Genomic DNA, 23859 nt, shown 5'->3' with positions numbered 1-23859 from the left:
AGAATTTTGCATTTAAAAACCCTGTAAGATTAAGGGACAAGAACAGAGATAATTTCAGCAGCTCTGAGCACATTGTTCTCTATCTGAAAAATTGTGATTGTTCATGCATGAATAGTGACAATTTTAGTTTATTTGAGAAACATGGCGATGGGTGTCATGTATTAAAGATTAGAATCTGACCTTATATGGCCTCTTCCACCATCAGTTATGTGCCAAGAATTTAATTTTTCTTTTAAAATACAAAAGAACAACAATAATTCTCTCTGTCTTTAAAATGAGAAGCAAACCAGGAATAAAGGGGAATTCTTTTTTCATTCTGTAGAGATTAGTGACATCGGAAAAAACCTCACTCTCTGAGGAGAATTATTATCTCATTGATGCAATGGCAGAGAATATTAAAAGTTTTCCCCAGAGTCACACGTATTTGTCAATCTTTATTCCTCTTCATATTTAACTTAATTGCCACAAATGATGCTTATAACCCCTCCTTTCGTTACCAAGAACATAGTCCAAGGAGAAACAGATGGCAACACAACAGACTTTCTTGTCTTTTTTAATTTGCAGAATGCTATCCTACATGTCTGAATTTTTAGATTGAAAGTCCTGCAGGCTACAGACTATTGGTTATTATAGATTTCAGATACTGCAAGCCTTCCATCTTAGTTTCCTCAGCTGTTTTGCTTCAACTTTGACCTAAGCCATGCATTTATTCAAACCTTTGCAGATAGAAACTACCGTACGGCTTATAATGATTCCTTTTCACAAGGATCTAGACTCAAGATCACTACATTATTCCACAGAGGATCAGCATGGTCCTCGCCCAAGCCTAGCAAAAATATTGCATTCAATTAAAAATCAACACGTCATACTGTTGCTGCTTCTCTTTCAAAACAAAATGATGTATTACAATTTTAAGACTGTCACTGTTCCTCTGGAATCCTGATCAGTATGTTAGTAACATTGGATTAACAGTGTTAATTCCCCCTTTTCTGTTTTCTTTTAAAAGAGTGGGAAGGAAAAAAATATTTCAGCATGTGCCTAGCAATTCTGATATTAGAAAGGTTACTGATATTACAATGTACGATAGGTACATTCTACCTTATTTCTAATTGACTCTACCATCTATTATCAGCAATAATCTTTTTTTTTCTTTATGGTAACATCTATGCAGCAGTCAAGAGTCAGACTGCATCATGCCATATTACTGTGCAAACACAATGTGGCAGACAATATTCTGCCCTAAAGAGCCTGGCAGACCAATTCCAGCAGAGGAGAAAGAAAATACTAGCCAGGAAAACTTTACTCTACCAGTGTTAATGAAGTTTTACATGTGCAACTGCTTTTCTTTACAGACTTGCGTATTTGACTCCCACCACCTCAACAACTCGTATTTTCCTTTGGCAATAAAATGTTATGGTAAATGCACCGAAAAATCCATTTCCTCTTGTGTGTAAATTGCTCCACTTTTTTTGAAAACAACCCAGGTACTGACAATACGCAGGTTTTGTTCCAAACATCTTTGGGTAGAACCCTTTGACAGTTTCCAGGCTCAACGACCAAAGGCTCAGCTGACAGTTTTAGAGGACCTACATTAGCTGCAAGTCTCATGAGGCTTGACACTGACCTTCCTCTTCTTGGCATGCCAGAACCTGGATCAAATCTTTGCTATTCTGAATGATTCAGGCTAATTAAACAAAACCAAGCAGAACGGATGACCAGCATTCCAAAATGAAGGGCCTGAGTTACTTGATGATACTCTCTTTTACTTTATTTCCCTAAGTTACGTTCAGATACACATTTCTTCTTAAACAGCAATAACGAGAAGCACTCTCCATTCACTTTTGGGGGATGGCTTTTTGTTGTTTTAAGTGCAGTGCACCAAACTTACGGCATCACTTTGAGGCTGTGATATCACAACAGGCTGTCCTGAATCACATGTCTCCCGTATATTAACATGCAGTGGAATGTCTCCTGTATCAAAAATACCAAGATACACATATGTGAAAACCTAGTATTTCTTAAATGTTTCATTAAAATAGCCCTAAAGCAACCTGAAATCAAATTCCAGTTCAGTATTTTCTTGGAATTACTTAATCTCACAAAACTAGCATTTAAAATGAAAATTGGCTGCAGTACAGTTTCTGTACATCCATAATGATTAATGTCAAATATATTCTAGATTTTTCCTCTGAATAGGAAGAACTATGCTTTGTAGTCATTTATTAGAGAAGGCAGTTCATTTTTTTTGCCTTGAATACATAGAAAAAACACAGGCTGAGATACAAATTATTTTGCGTACATAAAAAAAATTGCTGGAGTGTTAGGCAAATGTTCATCATGCAATTTACTGTTCAGCCTATCTCCTCAGAGTATATTCTTTTCAGTGCTGTTTTAAGATTTTAATCACTGTTCAAAGACTTCTTTGAATACTTAATCTCCAAATAATAGCATTTGTTATTGTCCTTATTAGGCCTTGGATCCAATTAAAAGGTAAACAACTATTCAGTTCATTCTTCTTTCCAATAAAAATCTTCTTTATACTCTGCTTTTATAATGAGCAGGGAACTGTCAGAGACGAAAGGAATGCTCTAAAGGAGAATCAATTAGCAGCCCTATTCCATTATGAAACATACTTTCCAAAATACAGTTTTTCAGCACTAAAGAAAACTTGAAGTTCCCATGTTTAGTTTATTGCTACATAGATAATTATGAAGTGAATCGAAGACCAACTTTCTTTTAATGGAAGATACAGCTACTTTTTACTTGATGGATGGATGTACACAGAACAGTCTTAGTTCAATCTTGACTGGTCTCAGAAACTGTATCAGTTTAATTCATACACTTTAGCAACATTTATTTAACCGAAACCAAGGCCAGTGTAAATTACTGAAGTTCAATACAGTCAGAAAAAGAAACATTAAAAAAAGTGTATGAAAATTGACACAGTTCAAGAGATAAAAAAACAAAACCAAAAGCAAGCAGGAACACAAATGAAAAACCAAACGAATAGCAAACACAAAAGCTATGACTCCCTGATTAGTGAGCTGAATCTTTGAAGAACTTTAGTTTGTTATTTATGATGATTACAGTTCATTTCCTTCAAATTTAATTTCTTATTTGTTTCAGTCAGAAATAAAATCGTTTAGGCATAAAAGTCTGTTCATTTATTCATAAAAAAAATATTTACAGGGTCCTTTGAAAGTTTTTTTAACCTTAAACGTTCTTAATAGAATAACAGTAACTTCGTAATGTCCCAGTAGTTAGTTCCTAAGATTATTTTATGCAGAGACTATTCTTCACTTTTTTCCCCAAGGATGTTTTGTTAATGAAAAAATATTTCTTCACTATCAGCTTAATAACAATCTCAAAGAATTACAAAAAGAAATGCTCTACTACAAAATGGCAACATCTCCCTTTTCTTCCTCATACTTACAAAGATGTGCTGGTACTACAGGAGCATAAACAAGACTCGTAGGAGCAAAAGTGCAAGACAGAAGACAAAATAAAATGCAATCTTAATTAAAAAAAATCAAAAGCTCATAAATTAAGCAGAAGCATAAAGACAGCAAAAGCATCTGCACTGCTGTTTGAGTGATAAGGGTTTGAGGAAGATGAAGTTTTTGCACTATTCTTCATTACAGAATGTCATGGGAACTTGCCATCATATGTTTTTCTGATACTAACAATTATTGCTGACTGCAAAGAGAGTAAGTGCTGAGAATAATTTGCATTTATTGTAGGAAGTAAAAACAAAAAAAATTTCTTAAATCTGAGAGTCATTTTTGCTGGTTCTATTAGCAGATACAGTTTAAAAAGTTATGAAGTGCAAAGGTCAGGATGGAGTATAGAGAAATTATCTTAGTATTATGTATTATATATCAATGGTCAATATATCAATATATCATCAAACTTCAAAAAAAAGAAACCAAAATAGGGGAACTTCAGAGACAGAGAGAGAAACAATCAGAAGCACAAAGTCTTTCTCACAAACTTTGGCACACTTTCCTTTAAGGAACAATAAAAACATGAGACAGTCAAAAGTATATGAAATAATGAACTACACTCAAAGGTGTACTGGCAACTGCTAACTGTCTTCCATCATCAACAAAAATAAGTAAGTTTTTCAATAATATTAAAGGCAGCCGACTCTGAGCAAATAAAAGGAAAATACTTTTCTATCCTGCACATTGTTAGCTTGCAGAATTTGTCAGATGTTATCATGGAAACTAAAACCTTCTCAGGATTCACAAGAAGACTAGGTGCTTAGTTGAATAGAACAGCCACAGGTGTTGCAAAATATAAGCAAAATAAATTTACAAATACTAATTTTAAATATATACATTTATATATATACACAAAAAGTAAGTTCTCAAGGGCAGAATTCAAATAACGTTGGGATGAGATTTCCATTTGGGACAGATTAACGTAAAATCTGTAAGCAGTAATTTTTATTATACCATATGGTATTATTATATAATGGTCATCCCTGGAAGGAGAAGCATACTAATCAGATCAAGTACTGTAAGTCTAAATTTAACCCTTGGGGCATTATTCTTCATCTTAGTTTGGTCTCTCACTGACAGTTTGAAGGTAAACTTCACTCTGCTTTTCTTCATACATCTCATCCATCCCCTGCTAAACCTGTAAATCTCCCACATCACTCCTAATTAAATACAATCACAATCAGTTCTGCTTTCTTAGGGAATAACAAAAACCATCTACAGGACCAATGGCATGGAATATCATTTGTGCCTGTGTATCTAAATGCATGTTTGATTCAACTGCTTGCAGAGGATTTGCATCCATCCACATAACCCAGGGCTGTAGAAGTCCCCTTGGGCTCTGATCACGACTCATTATATATTCAGAAAACTAAAAGAGAGCCCAAAAGCATGTCTTTAATTATGTGTTGCCTTGCTATCTTAAGTTTATGTCAGACCTTGATGTTTCTGTGTTGATCCTTCTAAGTGAGCTTCCTGGTTCTTTTTAATGAATTAGCTATGGAAAATCATTGAGATAATTATAGTAATACATGGAAACACATCATTAGCACATGCAATTATCCCATTTACCAACTTAATTATGCTGCGTTATATTCTGTAATTTTTTTTTTTTACTGACAGCACAGGTTTAAATATGCCTTTTTAAAACAGCAATGTGTATTTTAAAGATCAATGTATATTTTAGCTTATAGGTATGCCAAATTGTTTAATCATGGCTAATTTTTGCTTTCAATACTTTTCTTTTGAAACAACACTTTGCAATTCAGTGTATTCTTTTAATCTCAATACAGTCTGCTTGCTTCCATACAAGAGTCAAGATACCTTCATATCGGCATAAAAACAACTGCTTTACGGGACTGCATTTCAAATTACCATATTTATTTCAATATGTAACAACTCATTTCATTTAAATGAAATAAATAAGAAAAATTCTACTGACATTAATGGACAGAGTAAAAATTGTTGTATGATCATTAACAGAATGAATTTCAGCTAATATAGCACATCAGTGTCAAAAATTAATGTTCTGGATTGTTTATAAATCAAAAGAGATTTAAGGTGCAATTCAAGAATTTTCATATCCAGTCCACAACCCATTTACAAGAATGGCCCTGATAAGGAACAGAGCATACAAAAATTGTGACATTCAACTACTTAAGTTATTAGTTCTATTATATCTGAGCACTGTCTGAACATAGAGTAATCTAGGATTATGCAGTTCCATACTTCAGTTAATGCTACCCTCATGCACGCCATATAATTTTTCTTCAAAAATAAAACCATTTCTATATTCTTACCTAAAATATCCAATCCAAGGGTTTTTGCTAGATCTCTTACACCATCAGCTCCGAAAATGTGCGTCTCATGTTTACATTTGGGACACTGGAAAACACTCATATTTTGAACCAGCCCTAAAACCTGTTAAAGTAAAAGAAAGTAATGTTCAAATCTGGGATTCAAGCACTGATATTTCCATTATTGATCTCTGACAATAAAGAGTTTATCAACAAAGAACTGACAAAGAGTACTCATTTATAATGGGAAGGTAAAAGTAATATCAGACTCAATAATATCATTATGAACTATCATTAGTCATCTCAGTTGGACTATCATTTGTGCGTTATTTTAAGTTTTTCACATTTATACCTCTCAAACACTAACAAACTTAGTTGAACAAAAAGTATCTCTTCTATAGGCTTATCTTTCCAACAACTCTCCTTGCCAGTATTTCATTTTCAAACTCTGAATACTGGAAGAATTTTCATGTTGTGTTTTACAGCTTTGTAATTTGCAGTTTCAGGAACCACAAAATAAAAACATACCATTACAAGAAATGACACAATCAGACGTGCTTTTAAGATATTTTTGTAAGTTATCCTGTAGGGTTCAAAAAGAACCAGATTTGCTAGTCTTCTGAAAAGCAGAAAGCATTTTAAAGATCAAACAAAAGAAATAATTATGCGAAACTAAGCGGTAAAACCCACAGCATAAAATCTAATACACAGGTACCTTTCTGTTGATGCCAGGTGTTCAACATCATCCTTGAAAAGTATGTCAAATGAAAATTCGCCAAATCATGCACACAAAAATCTTCTTTCATAATGTACAATAGTGCTAATGATAGCATTGATCTCATTTATTCACCTAGTAAATAAAACTTCATGGAGGCAGAGCAGAATTTCTCAAAAGTGATGAAATCAGCAGTCAAACACTACAAGGTGAAAGCTTCTACCCATCTGCTAATCAACAGAAGACCTGCTTTAAGTGGTTCCATGTTAGAATATTTCACTTTAAGTTTTACATGTTATCTAGATACGTCACACACACTACAGCCAAGTTTTAAAAATATGAATATATATTTTCAAGCACAAAAAGCTGTTATTTAATTTCCAGCATTTTGTACTTTTAAATTTCCCTGAGCATTCTAGTTTTGTGCTTGAATAAGCTGGCGCAGTTATTAGAGGAGTAACATATCCACTATGCTAATGAAGCCTATCTAAAAGGATATACCAGTGTTCAATGCAACCAGGAAATATTAAGTTATTTAATTAATAGTGAATGTACAACTTTCGGCACTAAAACTGAAAATAAAGAAGCATATTATTTACAGTATCTTAACAAAAATTTCCTTTAGATACAAGCTAAAAAATGATCAAAAGATGATCACCTGTTTTTTCTATACCACCATAATGTGCTTCACACTTTTTTCTAAGAAGTCTTCCTTTACTTATGTAAAACTTTCAGAGGGTTTAAAGCATGGAACATTTTAAGAAACAACAACAACAACAAATTACCTACTTTCAATTTAACACCACAAACTTTCCCTATTTTCTACTCTCTTCTGGGGACTGGCAGAGGAGTAAAAGGGAGAAGTTTCTATTTACTGGCACATTATTACAGGTAATTCTCTCATCCAGTTCTTAAACTGAGAGATATGAAATACTACGTGTCCAAGGCTACAGGGTGCAGGGGTGGTAAAAACGTCTCTCTACAGCCAGTCTTCTACTGATGACCTCTGAGCAGGCATTTGTCCTGCCCTCCTTAAGTTAAAGTCATGGAATTTTCACTCTGTTGGTAAACTGGAGAACACTGGAAGGAGTATTATTTGATAAAAGAAAAACAGTATTTTAAGTAGGATACACGGAAGCCATTTTTTGCAGTGTAGGAAAAAAAAAAAGATAACTTGACATTTATACTTTAAATTAATTAATTCATCTTCAGGTATCTTGGGGTTTGAACTTTCTGTTCTCAAAGTAGTTATACAACATTTATGATTCAGCAAACTCACAATCAAAGAAAAGGTTATGTAGTCTACTATTGTTTTGTGAATAGTTAAGGACTATTACAGCTGTTCTGTTAATTCTTTGATAACCTGATAACTCAGAAGTCCTTCTGCCACAGTTAATGCAAATGCTGAGATACAGTTGTATCCTCAGTGCTATAACAGTTTGTCAGCCGTTGAATAGTGCAGACATTAATATATAAATTATTCTTCTGGAATATGAAGAATTTTTTTTTAAGTTGCCACCCAGTTTAATACAGAATTTGTACAAAGGTACACAACTTTAGTGCTAAAGTGTATTTTTAACGTGCATATATCTGCAGCTATATTTACAGAAGGAAGAGAGTTCACTATGATCTTCAGAGCTTTTAAATCTACAGACAAAGTAATAGGTCTGGCTAATGAAGTCAGTAACAACTCTCATTTCCCTGCTAAAATAATAGATCTGGAATAGCTTCAAAGCAGCTGTTACCGTCTACACAAACTATCCCAAAAGTACATGTGAATCCTGTTCTAGTCCTTAGCAAGCTCCTTTCCCTGTACATTTCTCAGCAAACTTGGCTCAGTAGTGACATGAAAACTAGTATGATGAGGTGCACCACAATACAGGAGCTAACCTCTCGTAGCACAGGAGAGTTATAATGCCCAGAACTGAATTTCATTTAGTCAAATTGTTATTTTAAACAGTGAAGAGACATCTATCAAGAAATAACAGGCAATGAGGTAACCTTTCACTATGAATTACCTGCACACCCACTGTTTCTGAATGTTTACATACTTCTTATGCTCAATTAACCTTTCAGTTGCACAATAAATCATGCCAAAATCCAAATATACTACATTCTAAGTTAAAGAAAATACAGTAAGAAAATGAAAGCCCTCTGTCGTTACACAAGGAGACAATTCCTGAGAAGCCCACTTAAGTTGTTCACTGTATTTAAGGATGGATGGCGCTGAGGTCCAACTCCAATCTGACAGGGACTGAAGTGATCAGGGTTACAGTTCTGCAGTCTGCCATCAACTTCCTACGTAACCATCAGGCAGTCATTTGACGTTTTAGTGCTTCAAGTAAACGTGCACAATAATATTTCTATCTTCCTAACTTTCGTCTTATAACGAGCAATTTTTGGCACGAACATCCGCTCTCAATATGAAGTCATAATCTTGAAATACAAAAATCACAGAAATACCAGTAAGTACACAGCCAAATAAACAATTTTAGTACAGCTTAGAAGGAAATACATAGCTGAGTTTACATAACCAGTTTTTTGAAATCTGTGAAATCCACAACATAACCTTCCAATTCAAGCAAACTATCAGAAAAGTTGCAGATTTAACTAAAACCCTGTCTTTTTCTTTCAGGGATATGATTAATAAGATAAACCATACTGAACTGAAATCAATTTCAGCAGGTGAAAATAGGCAATTTTTTCCTAAATATTCAAAGTTATTCACTTTTTTTCTGTCACCTGCCCAGAGCAAGCCTCTAGGATCCATGAAAACGATGGCTAACCTCACATAACAGGCGAGAATCCTGAAACTTCTTGTGATAAGAGTCAGCATCATTTTGCAAACTCCTTCCTTACTAGGTGTGCTCCACCGCACAAGAGATGGCACTCCTCTTCTAATGACTATGTCCTAAGACTGAAAGTAAGACTTTTGCATTGTAATCCTGGTTCTAACACTGAGTCTCATTGCCAGCTTTTCATCAGTTCCTTCAGTCATTCTACTCTAATTTCAATGCCATAAAGGACAAACAAACAATATTAACAATTGTGACTTTACTGTGGTAATAGTACATATGTCATTTGAGTCTAATGACATGACTAATGACTGTGGGGGTGAGGGGAAGGTGGTGCATGTATGCCTATATATCTAGGAAAAGAGGAAACGGTCTCAAGTTGCGCCAGGGGAGGTTCAGGTTGGATGTTAGGAAGAACTTCTTCACTGTAAGAGTCGTTAAGCTTTGGAACAGGCTCCCCAGGGAGGTGGTGGGCTCACCATCCCTGGAGGTGTTCAAAAAACGTTTAGATGTGGCGCTTTGAGACATGGTTTAGTGGGTTTAGTGGGCATGGTGGCATTGGGTAGAAGGTTGGACTTGACTTGATGATCTTTGAGGTCTCTTCCAACCGTAATGATTCTATGATTCTATATGTACAAGCGAGAGGCTCCAGTTCATTAAATATAAGCAAGCATACTCAAAGACTCAGAACTCAGCAATCTATAGACTCTCTGCTTCCTTGAAAAGTAGACTCTTTGCAAGTGCTTTTTTAAAGACTAAAGATTTTAAAGATTAGATTTTTTTAAATCAGTGAATTATGTAATCAGGATATGCAATTTTAGCACAGTCCACCTCTTTGATGTAAACATCAGGTTTGAAGTTGCCCCTCAAAAATTATATAACTGAACTTGCTTTAGACCCTCAGATTTAGTTGACACTTACAGAAACATAATATATAGGCAGGAAGTAAATGACACATCTGTTCTGATGTACATACAAGGTTAGAATAAAATGAAGCAGCATCGTGAAAAAAGTAAGACCTGATGACTGGTTCAAGTGCATTCAAACTCAGCAAGTGGCGCAACAGCTTGACTATGACTTTTAATTTGATTTAGAAAGATCTGAAAATTCCAACAAATCAAAATAGATCATATTTAATATCTTGTCTACCACTAGCCAAATCAACAGCAGCCAAGCCTATCCTAGAATGCATGATTTTCTTAGAGGCCATTCTCTTCAAACACCATTGAACAAAACAGTCTTAGAAAGAAATTTTGGTAATTTCTCATTAAATCAAAAGGAAAATTCAGCAAAGTACTAACTTGAACAAAATTTTATTTGAAGAAAATATTTTTTGCAGAATTTTAGCAAACTCAAACATAAAATAAAAAAAATAATTCCATATGTCATTCTTCTGTTATATGTATTTGTTTTTCTTCTAGCAGCAAATGATAAATGCCACTATACTTTCCTTTTGGTGCAAATATGCTTAAGGAATAGTTAACAATAAGGAATTTATCAATATATTTCTTTCCTTGAGCCATTCTGTAATTTAAAACAAAAAGGGAAAGCAGCTTCAAGGTTTCTGTTGCATTTTTTAAATTAAAAATGCACTAGCTAGGAAAGAAATTTCCTTTCTTAATATGGGGTAGAAGTAACCTTCACACAGGTAAGCAAGAAAACACCCTTTTTAAAGTATAGTAAATGTTTTTTTTCTTTATTGTTTAAGATAAGGAAGCATTTCAGCTTATATTTTCTCATCAACTGCACATTTCAAGTGAAAAATTAATCTCTTCATGAACATACTCTAGAGTATAACATTCAGTTACTTAGCAACTTGTAGCACTCAGAAAATATCGAGTCAAAGATGTCACCCTGTTTAATATTTCTCCCTATCCATATGAATACTGTGGATATTTTTAAATTTTGCATTTCCCAAACAAGCAAGCTACCATATAAGCTATAAACTTAATGAAAAACAAAGTGATATACACAGCATTCTACTTGTTGTGATAGTCACAGAGCTCTTCAAATGGCAAAGTGACAAGGTATGCACATATCTGCCAAAAAACTTAAATTTCCTTCTTAAAAATGTACCAATATATGTCTTCCATGTTTCAAGAGATTTTAGATTTTAAGCTGCAACACAGACAGTGCTAAAGAGGACACAAAATGAGCATATAGTAAGACAATATAATTGGAAAGCACACATTACTTTGTAAGATATTCTGTTTAGCAGTCTGATCCATTCCAGGTGACGAAAAAGACTGATTTAAAAGAAATCAAGTACCTCAGCCTGAGAAAATTTTTTCCTTTCTGTTAAAGCAAACTCCTGATACACATATAAGATGGATTCTAATCCTTTTTTATGAACCAGAATTTACGAAATTCAAGTGATTCCTGAATGGTTTGTTCACCTACTGCAGTATATGGATTTATTTTTTTATACATTTTGGAAAAACAATCTACTGTTTTTTTTAAATGTAGAGGCTTACAGGTACATGGATTTTTCTAAACATTTCAGCTCCTTTGTGTGCATCCAATAAAGCCACGTCTTGTGGAGTGGAGATGATCACGGCTCCTGGGAAAAAACATGAAATACCATTAAAATGTGTATTAGTACATGCTACTAAATTCAAAGTAGTCACACATTTATACGCGCTTTTTTTTTTTTTTTTAATTTAAGAAAGAAAATTATGCTACGTTTTTTATTATGCAATGACCAAAATCACTAAGATTTGATAAGAAGTGATAGAAATAATATAGATATTTTCATGGTAAGGTTTTCTATCTAGAGACCATTTGCATTTTCTAAATGACAAAACTGATCTAGGTGTCATATGATCATGGATGGAAGACAACACGGTCCACGTGCTGGCAGGCTGCAGAGGTGGTACTCTGGGAGTATCTACACAGTAACTGTCCCATGCCATAATTACATTTGAAAGCTTTTAACAATAAGTCTTGTACTAAAATCAACAGGCAGCTGCCTGTAATCAGCTGTTGGTTTCTGAACCTGCTACACTTCCTGATAAAAGTGTTGACAGGCACAATCTTGAAACATGTTACACTAGACGCAACACCAGCGGGTTTGTATGGATGATACCACAAAATAAGAGGCTAACTCATGCACAATTGCACTAGGTTTGAAAAAAGGACAGTATTGCTCACTGTTCAGACATGGCTCGAGGTTACTTGGTAATTAGCACTCCCAAGACTTATTAAGCATATAGAACAGCTAGAGCTCTTTGTCAAAAGGTCAGACTCTAAAGCAAGCCTACAGGTTACTCTCCTATACTATCCTGTATTACTTCTTAATTAATACAGCCTGCAAAACCAATATAGACATTATAATATTCCATATCACTTCACAAAGAGCATCTTTTTGCATATGCTCAGGGGTTTCAAATATGATTTCTTTGCATCAAGAATCTTCTCATGCTCATCCCTACTTCAGAAAAATGCAGTGTATAAGAGGACATTACTGGTCAATCGATTAGCTCTGGTTTCACAGTGACCATCCAAAGTATCTGTTACAAAAACACCTCTGCAGAGCCACGTTAAGCCAGTCTCGTACAAGAAATTTATGCCAAACTTCACACTAATCGCAATTACAACAGACAATTTCAGATGCATGGGACAGAGTTTCCCACTGGGCCTGCAGCTCCTAGCCCTTGGTGTACAAGGCAAAGAGGTGGGTAGATTTCCAGAGGCACACAACACTGGCATCGCGGGCACGGGCCGGCACACCGGGAGCCTTGGTGTCCCGAGAGCACTGCCGGCTCCAGCAGCGCTGGGAGAGGGAGCCCTGCCCCTCACAACGGCCCCACGCCGGCTGCCGGGTGGCATCTTGCCTGCCTGACAGCCAGCCGTTTCCAAACACCGCCTGACAGCACGTTTGAATGTTTTCAACCAGCGTTCTTAACCTCTAATTTGTGAAAGAAAAATACAATCTGGCACCTCGCTCCTGAAAAGCTGCCAATCTCTGCCTTACATAATATTAGACACAAGCCCAAAAACTGCATGGCATATGTAATGTACTAAGCAAACGCAATTTCCCTATTGTTCGCTAAAACTCTGGCATCTGAATAATGTGCTGTTTTTCCCAATCCAACCTGTTTTCCAATGGCATCAAAGAGCATAACGTGGAAGCCTTTCAGTTACATCCCAAGTCACCTTAGCTCCCCATTTCACTAAGTGTAGGGTTACACTCTACAGCTGACATTGAAATGTAGGGCTAATTCCATAAAACGAATGTACCCTTCCCTGAAAGCATAGTCCACAAGTAAGTAATTTAGACTCAGTGTTCTTGTGTTTTCTGCATATTTGTAAAACAAAGATCTTTCAATACTTGGTCAAAATGCTTATTACTGCTTTCTTTTCAAACAAAATTGGAAATTTGTGTCTTATGTGTATACACTCATGTTGGCTGTTTCACACTTTTGTTCACACTCTTCTCTGAAGATGCTGGCTCAGCATTCCCTGGATCTTCAGGTAGAAGCTAATATGCAGTCAACAAAACTGAATTCTACATTTTCTGGTCCATTATTCACTTTTTTTAAAGAATCCAGTAACTGCCATGGCATGAAGGACAGAGACTATGCACAATGAAAACACCCACTAGAACCAGAAGCAGTTTATCCGAGAGATATTTTTGACTAACAAATTCTCATCCAAAGGGAAAAAGCTAAAATGCCCAAAAGACCCAGTGGCACGTTGTGGAGCTTAAGGTGCCACAAACACCAACTCCCTGAAAGAAAAACAATGGCTTCTGAAATACATAAGTTAAAATCATGCTTGTGGAGAACTTGCGTGGCTTCTTCCACAGAATGAAAGCCCACATGCTCAAGAAGATGCTGCTGACGGTGTAATAGATGTGTCTCTCCTATCTTCCTTTTCACTCTGAGCTGGATTACAGACGATTTATTCACAGCCAGCCTGTACCAACTTGTACCAACGACCTTTAAAATAAGCATATTTTCTCTTTCTTTGGTACAACTGCTACTCCAGCAAACCCAACCTGAAGGTCAAGAATTCAAATTATTAGCAGCATTATTTCCTTCACTACCAACCGAACATGGCAAATGAGACTTTTCACAGTGCTCCCCTCCCCAAATAAGTTTATGTATGTTTAATTCAGAAAGTGATTCAAACAACGAGCAAGAAAGAACATACCCCACGCTTTCTTTGCTATCGTGGCTCTACATGGTTTAGCAGGAATATCAAACAGTAAAGTTATTTTGAAGAATAAAGTAATGAAATATGACTGACTTTATGCGCACAGCACATCTCTTGAAGCAATACATGCAATGTTTACACAAGCCTCTGTCTGAATGAGGCAAACTACGGCTGACAAATTGAACAGAGAAGCTGCAGAAACTATAATGCTATCACATTGCACGTTAAAACATACTACAACTCTATGTTTGCAGTTCTGTGCAGAAGAATAATTTCTGTGCCTTTAGCATACTAAGGATATCTAAGTTGAGCACATTTAGTTCAACTGACATATCTACTTATTCATAAATTCCATTTATTTTTGTAATTCCACCGTATTTCAGTTGACAAAAAGCTGATGCGTGTTGCATTAGTAAAAACTATACTAACTATATTTTTAATCCTTAGCATGCATAATATATAGAGACAGAACTAACAGTAGCCTGTAACACTGATGTTTGCCTTTCTTTTTTAACCCCAGGTCCTTAATCCTCAGTAAAAGAAAGATGTGCCTACACAGCACATTGGTACTCGCCCTTCTGGTGGACTGGTGTTGAGGAAATTGCAAGCGCTGAAACAGCATATAATTTCCATGTATAGAAAATATCACCTATATTCATTGCATCATTAAGGTTTGCATTAGATGCTCTGGGTTACAAGGTATAAGGTGGAATCTCTCCAAGCCTTAGCTAGAGTCAGTTTGTACCAAAGCAAAAAACAGGCATGTCTAAAAAGCAGCTGATAAGCAGCAGATTAGAAGATCTACCTTAGAATGAAGAGGATCCCTCTAACATATTCTTTTTTCCCTCCAGTGTCTTCAAAGATAGACTTCAGAACCGGGCTACGTGCACCTCATCCAGACAGATGATTTAGGACCCCTCTGCACACAACAGCTACACTGTGTCTTACATCACCCTGATTCTTATTAACTTAGCAAATAATGACACAACAAAACCCATGGAGTGAAGTGTAACTGACCAGAAAGACTGACAAACAGAGCTCTGGAGGATAAAGGCACAGAAAGATATATGGCATTTTTCAAATAATTGCATCTGATGACTAACAGGCACTGAACGTGGTTGCAAGTAACCACATTCAGGCCTCAATGCAGCTACAGATGACCACACTTTTTGTAGCTTTTGCTACCTTCTCCACTGCATAAATTACAAATTTCTAGGCAAGACTTTCAAGTTACAAATAGCCTGGTGAATCTGAATCTTCTCTACTGCAGATCTCTCCAGAGTCCCTCTCACCTTCTGTTAAATTTTTTGTTACTTCACAGGTAAAATGTGCCTGCCATTATGGATACAGTTTGCACCTGAAGATGCAGAACAAGATCTTTCAAGAACGAAGACTTCTGTCTTTGCTAGAATTTCAGCTGGTGATGACTACAGATATGCTAGTATTAAAAAATTGTCCATCTCCTTGAATAAACCTTGTATAGAAGTTCCTTTAGCTTTTGTGTGTGACATCTCATTACAACCAGCAACTTAAAAGAATCACTAGTGTGATTTTCCCTTAAGGGATCCTTACTTGAGACTCATAATATAGCTCAGAACTGTCCCAAAGGCTGGACCCTGGCTGTGTCTCACCTCCAGTTGGCTCGCTACCTTCTTCTTGGAGTCTTTGAACAACTGCTCAGACAGTGCATGTTTCCACAGCCACACATCCTCTTCTGCCCACGAACTAGTGGGTAATTAGACTGGGACACTACCGCCTCACTCACATGAAAAGGGGACATAACTTTGAGCAAACTTCTACCTCCTGGCAAGAGGAAGTGTCAGTAAAACCACTGAGCAGAGGAATATCACAAGCTGGATAAAGCTGTCACTCTGAAGTCAAACTGCTTTCATCTAACTGATCAGTAAGTATCATAACATTCCTTTCACACTAGATCACATGGAGAAAAATGTGAAAAGACAACTCTTACTGTGTTAAAATGATTAGTTTTGGTCGTGGCAAACTGAATACATATAGAATATCACACTAATGCAATTTACAATGCAATATTTATTTAGCAAAGTGAAAACACTGAAAACATTTGTGATAACACCTGTGAACAAGCATTATTTGCAAAGTATAGGCATACAATAAAAAGCTACTCCCTCACAGACACTCTGCCACTTTCTACTTTTCCTTAGCCATCTGAATTAGCATTTTTCTGCTCTACTCCGTTCCAGCTCCTGCTTTCAAGGGCATTTGCCAATCATGTCCAGATTATAATGAGCATTGTACTAGGCAAGAGCAAAGTCCAAATAGTCTCTTTTGACAAATGAATACGATTTTTTTTTAAATGAGAGGTCCTAATCGAAAGAGGACAAATGGGTAAAAGAGTGATTCTATTACAGAAAAAAGACAACACTGAGACTACCTCAATCACCTCCAAAAAACATTCTGGTTTGTACTTTTTTCCCCAAGAGGTGTGGGTGGTAAGGGGCAGATTATTTTTTTTCCCCATAAGAAATAGCTAGAGGACAGAATGCACTACCATTATTCATACGGATTTCTCTCATCTTTTACAATTGTCCACTGAACATATGCTCATTTATTCTTCCTATTCAGAATAATCGGTCTAAAAATACACCAAGGCAATTGCAGCTAATCTAGTACTCAACATACACTTAGTCACTGTTGCCAGACCTCAGAGAACCTCAGTTTTCAAAGCTTCTATACTTCACAGCTTTTTTCCCCAATACCTGGCAACTATTTTTCAGGAAAGAAAATTTAAAGAACTTGCACAGAATCTACTATCACTTCAGCTTGGACAGGCAATGTGTGTTAAATCAATCTCCGTGATCCAAGAGTTAAATTTAAATTTATATTTTTTTGTGAGGCATTAATGTGTAAACTCATACTGTACTTTAGTCTCTAAATTAAGTTTACAGAGTCTACTGAGTCTGACACTTCATAATGAGGTATCAGGAGTGTCCAAAGCCAAGGTAACACTGATGATAATTTGCATTTGTCAACTACATTTTTTCTGACAGCAGAAGCAAACTATTTCAGCATACAAATTATATTTGCATGAATACAAAGAACTATTTTAAAATCCCCACTGGTGTGACTAAGTTTTCTTTGTTTTTCAATCTATCCTAAACCTATGTGCCTTTCCTTTCCTGCAGTTATTTAAAGTATCAAAATACAGAATGAAAGAAAGAGTAAATCTACATAAAAATCTGATATTTAAAATATTTGCCATTCAAAAATAGATCAAATAAAATTTACTATTACCCAAGTGGCTTCCATAAAATATCTTCAAAAATTTACTGTAGAAACTAACGATGTACCTCCTCCATAAAAGAAGAAAGCAACCTCAGAAATGGAGAACAAACATTGTATACTATTGTTAAACTAAAAGGAAAGAAGATCAGATACCTTGCAACTGTGATTTGCATCAAAGTAAGAGATATTCAACAAGGGGCAAACAGACACTTACACGAAGAGCAATGACAGAATACAGATACACCTCTAATCTTAAACTGTAGACTATATGCAACTTGTACTGCAGCATTGGGGCTTTTTGATCATTTCTCTTAAGAAAAGACAAGAGAACAGCACCATACCAACTCATCTTGTAATTCTGGTTAATTTTAAAAGACATCTTTATCTCACAAATCACAATTCTTTTTCATGCTAATTCATACACAGTTTTATAAAACATCAACAGTATTTTCTTTTTAAAAATCTGATTTGACATTCTCTTTTTGCTGTTTTTAATGCTTATTTCTGAACAGACAGTCTACCTGTCACTTGGAACTTCCTGCGCTTCTATTATATGTTGAGGAAGGATCTGGTTCTCCTAAGTCCCACACACTGCTATAAACAGTTGTGTACAAGGCTACACATTTGTCTGTGCGACACTGACACAAATATGAGTAAATAGTTTGGTTCACCAGCTTGGTATGTCACATTTCGTTCAGAATTTTAAAATGCCAAGTGTCTTCAAGTTGGTGGCACCCCTCTACTCTTTCCTCTTCAATGTACGTATCTGAACAGAAATAAGACTTTTAACACTTAATCAGTAAAGACACAAATATGCTTTTTGTTTTTGTTTAAACCTATCTATCAAAATGCTGCCGTCAAAAGAAACCTTATTAATTACAATTCTTTGAAAATTTGAAGTAACAAAAACTCCTTTGGTAAATATTTCAGCCTTACCTGCAAAAGGTATTCAGGAGATAATGAAGATCTACATATCGCTGAAAGATGCAATCATTAGGAAAAATTACACCATTTATAGGGTAAGGCATTAAAAGATAGTAGGAACTCTGTACTGTATTGATTTTAAATCTAAAAGGTGACAGAAGTCATTCCCTGTATGACTAGAAATGGCAACGCTTCTGCTTTTATAGAACTTAAGAAAAACATAAAATAGCATTCATATTGCTTTCACTTTGCTTATCTTGACTAATTGTCTTTTCTGATTCTTATTAACAGCCTTTTTAGAGCTTATTATTAAAAGATTACAATAATATATGCTTTGTGTGAAAAAAAACCTAAAAATATGTTATATCCAAAAGGTGGGAAAATTAAGAGCACTGAAATAAAACACAATGCCTTTTACCTTTAGGTCTTCTGTATAAACACTGTTCAGTCCAATGCTCACTACTGTAATTATTAAAAGATTGTTCAGTAAAATGTAAAATTGTTTGGTTCTCTCAGTCCGCATTCCATTGGACAGGTGTATATTTCTAATGGGTTTCACTGCCATGGCATCTCAATATCCAAAAGGAGTGATATGATAAAGTTCAGCAAATGAAACAATTCCAGTACTAACCTGGAGTTTGTTCTGTCAACTGAGACAGTGTCGATCTCTAGAGCTGTCAAGCTGTCACTAGCACAGACTTCACTAACATTAATAAAGAAAGGGCAGCAGACAGTCTAACTTACTTAATGGTCAGCCCCCACAATGCAGCTTCTCCACAAGGGATAAACACTTGTGCAAGGCTCTGGGACTGCCTCTCACACAGAGATGCCCCTGCTGCTGCCCACACAGCCTTCACACTCTAAAGGGAGAGAAAGATAAACTTCTCTCCCAGTCATTAGGGAGGTTAATCCTCCATCTCCAATAATATTTTTAATTTGTGGTTTCTTTATCTAAATAATCGAACAAATACATACACTTAGATTTCTCGATTTAGCAACTAGGTAATGCAAAGGAACCACAAGCCTTATTCTTCATAATATCACTAGTTTACACTGTATCCTGATATCAAACATCATAATGTCATCTGAAACCCTGTATGTTTTATAAGCTGGAAAACGTGTAAGGACACTTCAAACTTTCCCAAACATGCGTGTTCAAGACATGATAAAGAACGCACTTCTGGACATCTTGTGCAAAAGATGAAACAGAAGAACAAAGTAGAAGTAAAGAAGTAGAACTAAATACAAATTAAGTAACAACAGATCATAAACAAGGCCTTTATTTCCATACTGACCCTGGATTTCTATGTAGAAAGCAGACTTGCATCTGAAGAAAGAAGTGGTGGTTGAGCAGAAATATATATCACGTTTTCAAGCTATCTTATAGTTTCTCACCTACTAGTTTGTTGAAGAATGACTGCAACATGAGAAAAGTTACGGATGATTAAAGAATTATATGCTAAATAAGACACATCTCCCTGTTAAGGTGACTAAGAATAATAAAATAAAAAATGAGTCACAGTAGTTTCCTTTTTCATCTTCTTTTAAAGAATGAAAAGTACCCACAGAAAACTGTCACTCCAGCTGAAGTTGTGCAAGGCTGATATTCTCTTTAATGACAATCAGAACTATAAAACATATTTTGGGTTTTTTGGGGGTTTTTTTTTTTGTTTGTTTGTTTTGTTTTATTTTTTAAAAAACATATTTTTTAAAAAAAGTTTTCTACAATTAAAACCCAATACCATTTTACACATCCTATCAGTCCCCACCACAAGCAAAACACCTTTACCAGTGCTCTTTCTCACAGAAAAATCTGTAAGTGGCTGGCAAAAATAAGTGTGCAGATTTTGTAAATTTATTTAGAGACAGAATAAAAATTTTCTACACTGTCTATCCCTAGGAAGTCATAGATAAATAATGAAGAAACAGTAATGCAAATACTGTATCTCACATATGCATGCATGCAAATCAAAGTACAACTTTCATGCAAACTAGATAAAGCACTTCTAAATGTACTTAGCTAAGATGTATATGCTGTCTCTGAGTAAAAAGAGAGAAATTATGCGACTAACACCATGACTGTCCAAGACATCCTCAAAGGATAAGAAAGAACAAGAAAACTGAAGAGGGAACAGAATGGCACACCACCAAATACTTTCTGTAAAAAACTAAAAGACAACACACAGCTTAGAAACATGAATTGCAAATGAAGATGGAGCCCAAAACCCAGCAGAATTCTGTAGACTGCTCCAAAGACATCATCATCAAGATTTGTAACACTATCTTTCGTACCCTTAAAAAGGACAAAGTTGAAGAAAATAAAGGCACGCTAAACAAGGCTATGGACTGTCAGAGATAGAAACCAAGTAATAAGAGTAAAAGAAAGTACAGTTAAAGCTGTAATACACAAAAAGAAGCCCTTCCAATGAGAATGAAAAAAACCTCACAACTCACAACAGAGAAAATTCTTTATAAATCACTAAAATTCATTGAGCCAGTAAGAACACAGGGAATTGCAAATCTTACCACTCCTTGTCTGCTGTGCTTCATCAAAACCACAATACACTTTTTTTTTAAAACTGCAAGAGTTGACCTCAATATGCTCAACAAAACCAACTAATGGGAAAGACAAATGTAAAGTGATGCTATCACTCCTAATTTTATGAAGTTAGGACTGATGAAGTAATAAGCTGAATTGAGCAACTGTGGTAACAATATCAAGCTATTTCAGAATTCAAATCAAAATGCTGTATTCAATTAGAAAGTTGTAAAAGTCCATACTTGTACAAATAATAATTTTTAAAAAAATGCCAGAAAGCCATAGTGAAGAGTTTAAAGAGAGTCATGGGCAAGAATTTATCCCCCTTCATGGCATACCAAGAAAATCTGCATTGCTTGTTGTTCCTTTAAACCTGTTTTCCTTTTCCTTTTTTAAATCAACATCTTGTCTACTTTGACTTGCTTCAAAACATGGTTCAACAGGTATGAAAACCACAGGTTTCTGACAATCATATGGAAAACCAATGAAAATACTGAATAAAAATTACTTTCTTTTAAGTCTTCACTTTGTTACACCTACACAAGAATGAGGACATTGCTGTCCTTAGCAAGAAAATCCAGCTTTTGTTAGCATCTGTTACATTCTAAGAAGTATTATGAAAAAAAATATGTAAATTAAGGTTTCCATTTACTGATGTAGTGTATCAGTTAGAAAAATCCTGTGACCTTCCACAAACAGATCTCAGCAAAACCTAGAAGAAATACAGGATTAAAGTACTTTCCTCCATCACCTCTCTGCCCCAGAGAACCCAGCGCACCAACACCACAACCACTGACACTTCTGAAGGCAGTGTAGAATCCTCTGGGAAAAGGGCACAAAAATGCCTTGAAGATCAAGAGTCTAATGACCTTTTCCATGCTAAATTAGGACATTTAGGTGCACTATAGTGAATTTTTAACAGCAATTATCAGTAACAGCAATTATCAATTAACAGCAATTATCAATACCCACCATACTTTAAAAGAACCCATAATCCATGAAGACAAAGCCACACCTCTTTAATTTCATAATTTTACTGCCTTTATGTACAAGATTTAACATGAAACTCTACCTTACCAAAACCACTGTCAGGCTTCACCTCACTGCTTAAAACTCTGAGAGCAAAAGGCCCTCCTGCTTTGCTACTCATATACGCAACCTACTAAGCACTGTATTTAAGAAAATTGTTATGAATCATGGTTTGCTTTTCATCATATGATCCAGGTCACAGATAAGCTAAGGCAGTAGAAGCCTCCTCTTCGACTTCTTATGGGAAAAATTCATTAAATCCTTCATCACGACTCTGTTGATTTGCTCCCTTCCACCACTGAACACCATCACAGACAGCAGAGAGAACCTCCTGTGGTTATTAACAATTCTGGGGCAATAGTGCTACAGCAGAGTGAGCATGTGCCTTAACATTTGAGTTTTATATGTCAAAATATTGAAGTTTTTCTGAACGTCACATCATGGAAGATCGTAAGATACCACCACACAGCCTTAACACTAAATTTAACTATTTGTCAAAAATTTTGGCTCGTAGATATATGAGTAACTGCAGTTATCATGTACAATTGCAGCTGAGACATGACTGCGTAAAGGAAAAGATACAAGGTGCTGCCTGATTGTTAAAGGGCTCCTTTCATTCCTGTAGACTTCACTGTACTGTAACAGTGCTGATGGGTTTGCTGTGAAACAAGGATGTATGTCCCAAAATCCATTAGCTGTAATGCCTTTATATATGGGCATGTCTATAATGCCCACCAGCCTTTCTACATATACCTGTAGCTAACTCTTTTATGCTACCCTACAAACTTTTAGAGGTACACCGTTCTTTATTGATTAAACTTGTCAGGCAGCCTGGTAAGAGTTCTACATGCAACTAAAATTGTTCTACAAATTTAACACTTAGTAACCTCACTTCAGTGCATTACTGCCACCAAAGTGCAGAGAGAAAGGAGTATCAGAGGGAATCAGGGCCTACCTGTGCACGTGAGCCAGTCTGCACTCAGAAAAGAATGACAGCAGTAAAATATGTTACCATTTTGAGTTTGTATGAATATATTTATTTAATATAACCAGAAAGTGGAACAAGCAGTCCCACTGATTCCTTAATAACTCAGAATCACAGAATTTCTGGTTGGAAAAGGTCTCCGGAGGTCATCTACAGGCAACACTACATAGGGTCAGCTAGGGTTTTGTCTAGTACAATCTGGAAAACTGCCAAGGATGGAGGTCCCATGGACTCTTTGGGTAACATGTTCCAGTGCTGCACTACCCTCCTGGTGAAGAGCCACAACAATTATTAAATTATTCCTGGAACTATAAGGATTGCTTTGTCTCTTACCACTGAGCTCCTAACACTGATTATGTTGGCTATTAGCAATTGCCTCTGTTAAAGTATGTCAGACAGGTAATAAACCGTTACAGTCTATCGTATCTCGTGAGACGCTCAGTATTCTTTCAGAAGCAGTATTTCTAACTCCTCCTGAAACCAATGAGATCAGAGGGCAGCCTGCATATCTCAAGACTGATTTGTCAAAGTTTAAATGCCCTACAAAAAGTCAAATTTATAATACGAGAGGGAAAAGAATGCATTAGCATATTACAGTGCTGCATAGTTTATCCGAATAAACGTTGTGCATTAACAGCATCATCAGATTCTAATTAA

At 35.8% G+C, this 23859-nt stretch overlaps 1 protein-coding gene across 1 annotated transcript in view; it reads right to left on the bottom strand.

Moving 5' to 3' along the window:
• Positions 1-1888: 1888 nt before the first annotated feature.
• The window catches only part of NUBPL (nucleotide binding protein-like), a gene marked incomplete at its 3' end in the record, with an annotated part of 57891 nt that continues 35920 nt past the window's right edge, over positions 1889-23859 (bottom strand). Inside the window, 3 exon segments of the mRNA XM_009699553.1 lie at positions 1889-1971; positions 5801-5921; positions 11782-11867. Of these exon segments, the coding sequence (XP_009697855.1) occupies positions 1889-1971; positions 5801-5921; positions 11782-11867 (290 nt within the window).

This window comes from Cariama cristata, unplaced genomic scaffold, assembly GCF_000690535.1.
Source record: "Cariama cristata isolate BGI_N322 unplaced genomic scaffold, ASM69053v1 scaffold13874, whole genome shotgun sequence".
NCBI lineage: Eukaryota > Metazoa > Chordata > Aves > Cariamiformes > Cariamidae > Cariama > Cariama cristata.
This window is presented reverse-complemented; position numbering and strand designations above follow the sequence as displayed.